The sequence below is a fragment of the Triticum dicoccoides genome, chromosome 3A, assembly GCF_002162155.2.
Source record: "Triticum dicoccoides isolate Atlit2015 ecotype Zavitan chromosome 3A, WEW_v2.0, whole genome shotgun sequence".
NCBI lineage: Eukaryota > Viridiplantae > Streptophyta > Magnoliopsida > Poales > Poaceae > Triticum > Triticum dicoccoides.
Genome location: NC_041384.1, coordinates 641512755 through 641517924, shown reverse-complemented (window position 1 = coordinate 641517924; position 5170 = coordinate 641512755). Strand labels below are relative to the sequence as shown.

The 5170-nt window shown below is 46.4% G+C and overlaps 1 protein-coding gene across 1 annotated transcript; it reads right to left on the bottom strand.

The window, feature by feature from the left end:
- Positions 1-2290: 2290 nt before the first annotated feature.
- On the bottom strand, positions 2291-4044 carry LOC119272442 (exopolygalacturonase-like). The gene is made up of 3 exons (XM_037553930.1): positions 3456-4044; positions 3033-3364; positions 2291-2918 (listed from the first exon to the last, which is right to left on the bottom strand). Exons 1-3 carry the CDS (start codon positions 3998-4000, stop codon positions 2431-2433), a joined length of 1365 nt encoding a protein of 454 aa, XP_037409827.1. The 5' UTR covers positions 4001-4044; the 3' UTR covers positions 2291-2430.
- Positions 4045-5170: the final 1126 nt, after the last annotated feature.

The following is a 5170-nucleotide window of genomic DNA, read 5'->3' as shown; positions in this document are numbered from 1 at the left end:
CTTAGTGGGCCCTACGAGTTCGAGAACTATGTAGACATGACCGAGACACCTCTCCGGTCAATAACCAACAGTGGAACCCGGATGCTCATATTGGTTCCTACATATTCTACGAAGATCTTTGTCGGTCAAACCGTAATGACAACATACATTATTCCCTTTGTCATCGGTATGTTATTTGCTCGAGATTCGACCGTCGGTATCTTCATACCTAGTTCAATCTCGTTACCGGCAAGTCTCTTTACTCGTTCCGTAATGCATCATCCCGCAACTAACTCAATAGTCACATTGCTTGTAAGGCTTATTATGATGTGCATTACCGAGAGGGCCCAGAGATACCTCTCCGATACTCGAAGTGACAAATCCTAATATCGATCTATGCCAACCCAACAAACACCTTTGGAGATACCTGTAGAGCATCTTTATAATCACCCAGTTACGTTGTGATGTTTGATAGCACACAAGGTATTCCTCCGGTATCCGGGAGTTGCATAATATCATAGTCAAAGGAATATGTATAAGTCATGAAGAAAACAATAGCAATAAACTTAACGATCATTATGCTAAGCTAGCGGATGGGTCTTGTCCATCACATCATTCTCCTAATGATGTGATCCCGTTCATCAAATGACAACACATGTCTATGGTTAGGAAACTTAACCATCTTTGATTAACGAGCTAGTCTAGTAGAGGCTTACTAGGGACACAATGTTTTGTCTATGTATCCACACATGTATCAAGTTTCTAGTTAATACAATTCTAGCATGAATAATAAACATTTATCATGATATAAGGAAATATAAAATAACAACTTTATTATTGCCTCTAGGGCATATTTCCTTCAGGGATTAACACACAAATGCACTTGTGGTTAACTGAAAACTGGAACGAAAATAAAGTAATCTCAGCACCAGATTATGTACTAACTTAAGGATCATTGCTTAGTTCGAAAGGAAACATATGCAACAACATATATGGAGGTAAAATATGTTACTCAGTAGACAAGATGCTCCTCAGACGAGTGTCTTGTGGTAGGAGTAGCTTTTTGGATAGCAGCAAGCATCAACACAGAGACACCAGATTTTTACGTGGAAAGCCCCGAACTTAGGGGGAAAAACCACGAGCCGAAGCCACCCAAAATCCTCTTCCACTATTATCAAATATGGTATACAACAAGTTCATTTCTAAATAGCACTAGAGGCTCTCATACATCAAGATTTCTGAATCTTGGATGAACAAAACAAGATTTGGGGATCAAGAGCTAGGGATTGGAATGATCTCGCCAAAGATGATGGAACCGGAGCTTGAAGGAGACAAGGCAGTGGATCTGGACCATCACAACCTTGGGGAGGAGCCCCTTTGCCTCTTCCTTCAATCTTCCTCTTCTTCATCCCCTTTCTCTCTTGGTTTTTACTCTTCTTCTCCCTTGGAGGATGAACTGATTTTTCATCGCACTTGGTGGTGGCTGCTGGATGGAGGGTAAAAACATCCCCATCCACTCACGTGCAAAGTCCAAAATGACCCTAGGCCATAACCCTAATGGGTAGTGGGCTTCTGCACCTCATTGGGCTGCCTAAAAGGCTTCAAATGGCCATCTCCCCACAACCCACATGAGAAGGATATCCCAACAAGATGATGACCATTTCTGAAATACGCGTTGTCAATTTTTGCAATGCATGATAATAACAAATTCACGAACACGTTTACAATATTTTAATACACGTGAAACATTTTCCAAAAACATTTTGAGCATTTTTTTCAAATGCATTAACACTTTCTTTAAATCTTTTGGCAGTTGTAATTTTTCTTAGATTTCTTTTTTCAAATGGGAAAAAATATGAAAATATCAAAATGAATTTGAACTTGAAATAATAAAAAGAAAACTTTCGCAGACACATAGGTGCGTCATATGTAAAAATAAAAATAAAATCTTTTTTGCGGGTGAAAATGAAATGGAAAATCGCCAGAAGAGGTAAATAGGTATGCCATATATTGCTCTAACTCTTCTACATGAACTAAGCTTGGCGTGTTGCAAGGACTTCACACCTGAGGTCATGGTTTCGAATCCATTTCTATCAGCTTTTTATTTCTTATTTCCCTTCATTATTTCGCCCAGTATCATTCCTTATTATAATAAGCATTAAATCATCTTACTGAATCAGTTTCAGGAATATTTAGGTGATTTCCGATTTCGTTTCGGCCAAAGGACTGAAATTCCCACCTGCATTTGATTGAGATCAACCAAATTTAAGGAAAAAAAACAAAAAATGATTTTAATTTGTGTACACCACTGTAAAATTGCTGAAATATTTTGACCGGGGCAAATATTTCAGTATGTGCCAACATTAATGAAATTTCCGAAATTTCGGTGAAATTGCACTGAAAGTGTAAACCATGTTTACAGATATATACGATTGAGATTCAGGTGGTCTGCTATTGAACATTCAGCGACTGCCAATCATGGAATGACAGCCTGTCAATAGTTGATGGCCGGAAGAGGAGTGGATTAACATCCCACCCTTTGAGCTCTCCTCTCGACCATCTCATCCTGACATTATCGATCTCCAAGCCGGAGATTTGCTCCAGCATCATACCACCAGTCTTGTGCTTTACCAGCTCCTGGCATCCGGGCCTGTAGTCATACAGGCCCCCGGTGTAGTTTGTCCATCTCCTGTAGGTCAAATCAACGTTCTTGAACTTCAAGTTGCGAAGCAGGCTGTGCCTCGACCCGGCCAGGAAAACACCATTTTCCGATACCGATGAGATGTTGATGAAGAAAACATCTGAAATGGTGCCTTCTTTGGAACCAGGGTACCTTGGACAGGTGGTGATGTAGATCGGTTCAGCTCTCCCCCACCATGAAGGATGGTAGTACCTGGTGCGCATTTTGATGTTTGAAAACACCACATTACTGACGTTCCCTGCAAAATTACGCATATCCAAATCAACCAGTATTCCTTAATGCAAATAGCTGAAGCTTCCTTGAATAAGATGCCACCTAACAGCACTGCAAGAAGAGGAAACAAAGTCGTTACCTCCATCACGGATCTGCATTCCAAGTCCTCGATGCGAATCGACTATGGTTATGTTGTCAAAGAGCAGCCTCTCGAAGTTGAAGGAGCTCGCACTTCCAAATTTGATAGCACTAGATTTGGTGCGGATCCGGCAGTTTGTCACAGTCAAGTTGTGAACAGGGCCCGTGAGAGACTTGGGGCAGATCGCGTCGTCTCCGGTGTCTATGCTGCAGCCGGTGATGATCGTGTTGTTTGAGCCCTCTATGTCGATCCCGTCGTTGTTAGGGGTGTCGAAATCCCCGTATATGGAGACGTTGCGTATCACCGAGTGATCACACCTCACAAGATGCAGGCTGCAGAGAATGCAAGCATATGAGAGACTCATCTCGCTGTCTCGGTAACGGCCGGTGATGGCGAGCGAGGGGAGGAAGAAGAAGCGCTCACCACCAGTAGGCCGGCTGGTTCAGGGTGATGTCGTGGACCGTGACGTCCTCGGAGTCGACGAAGCCGACGAGCCGGGGGCGGCACTCGTCGCCCCGGCAGTGCCCCGTGGCGTTCCAGCTCACCATGACGTTCTTCTGGTCGCTGGGCCTGACCACGAAGGTGCCGCCCTGGCCGTTGATCTCGCCGCCGCCGGTGACGCCCGCTCCGGTGGTGTTCTCGGCCAGCACGACGTACCACCGCCTCCGCTCGGCCGGGTAGTCGCGCTGCCTGGTCCCGCCCAGCAGCCGCGCGCCGGGGGCCACCTCGAGCACCACGCGCGAGCGGAGGTGCACGGTCGCCGTCAGGTAGTCCCCGGGCGCCGGGAGGAGCACGCGGCCGCCCCCCGCCTCCCCGCAGGCGTTGACGGCGGCCTGGATGGCCGCCGTGTCGTAACTGGACCCGTCGCCGGCCGCGCCGTAGTCGGTGACGGAGAAGACGCGGGTGGCCGCGGAGTCCGCGACCGGGGCCAGCAGCAGCAGGAGGAGGAGGAGATGTGATGCTGCCATTGCGGGGTGCGGCGTTGACTCTTTCCTCTGCTCTTCTCGGAGAGTGGTACTATAGCTGTTGTGCTCCGAGCATGGAGTGGTAGTTCGGTGAGCATGTAATAAGTCTATAAAAAATGGAGATGCATCGTCGATTAAACAAAAATAAAATAAACTTAGGAGGGTCCTCAAACCACACATTTGGTCGATCATCACCACAACTGTTGTTAGGGTTTTATTTCAAAAAAAAAAAACTATTGTTAGGGTTTAAAAAGAAACACTCGGATACTTTTTTTTTTTGCAAAAACACACTCCGGTATCCAGTACTCCCTTTGTTTCAAAAGTCATGTTTTTAGTTCAAATTTAAACTAAAATCATGACACTTATTTTGAAATGGAAGAAGTAATAATTTTTCAAATTGCACGGATCGGCCGATAAGTAGCGGTTGACACCAAAACTAACTGCTGAAGCTCGACTGTCACACTGACGTGGCACCAAATTTTAACAACATTAGATTGAACCATTAAAATGTACAGGCACGCCCGTGGGGGTGGGAGGGAGGGGAGGGGGTGGGGTGGTCCGCACTTCACCAGTCTGTATTTCTCTCTCCTCTCAATCCCTCTTTTTTCTCAAAAGTGTTGTGGTAAAGGAGGTCCCACTTGTCGGCTACAGCGGAGTGAGGAGACACCATGTGGGACAATAGTGTTAGAGAGATAGAAGGACATAGCAGCGCCGGGAGACTTACTGGTGGCAAACGGCGAGAAATTGTTTGGTGGTGGTGACGTGTCAAGTAGAGCTCAAGGGGAGGTCGTCGGTGCTCAGATCAGACAAGAGCGGGGCCGGAGTGATCACGAGGGCGGAGCAGAGCTACATCACTAGAGGAGCATCAGTCGTGGCCGCCGCCAGGTACACCGTGGGGCTCAACTACAATCTCTACCCCTTGTCCCTAAGGCCTCTCACGGCATAGAGGAGATCGACTTCGAGTTCTTCAATCGTGTGTGTTGTGTAGACTTACTTTTTTGGTTCACGAGCTACCCTTTGTCTCCTCTTATGGCTTCCAACACCATGTTATCGCCCGGGACGCCAGTTTATTGAATGGCTATCGGTAGGGTGGTGGTGTGGAGGAACGAGGCACCCGCTAGCTAGAGAAGCCCGCATTCATGTACACCTCCGTGTAGCACACGAGCAACATTG

Coding starts and splice junctions, on each gene's coding strand:
- LOC119272442 (XM_037553930.1), bottom strand. CDS start 4,000: ATGGCAGCATCACATCTCCTCCTCCTCCTGCTGCTGCTGGCCCCGGTC. Junction 3,365..3,455: donor AACCAGCCGGCCTACTGGTG/GTGAGCGCTTCT, acceptor CATTCTCTGCAG/CCTGCATCTTGTGAGGTGTG. Junction 2,919..3,032: donor AATGCAGATCCGTGATGGAG/GTAACGACTTTG, acceptor GTAATTTTGCAG/GGAACGTCAGTAATGTGGTG.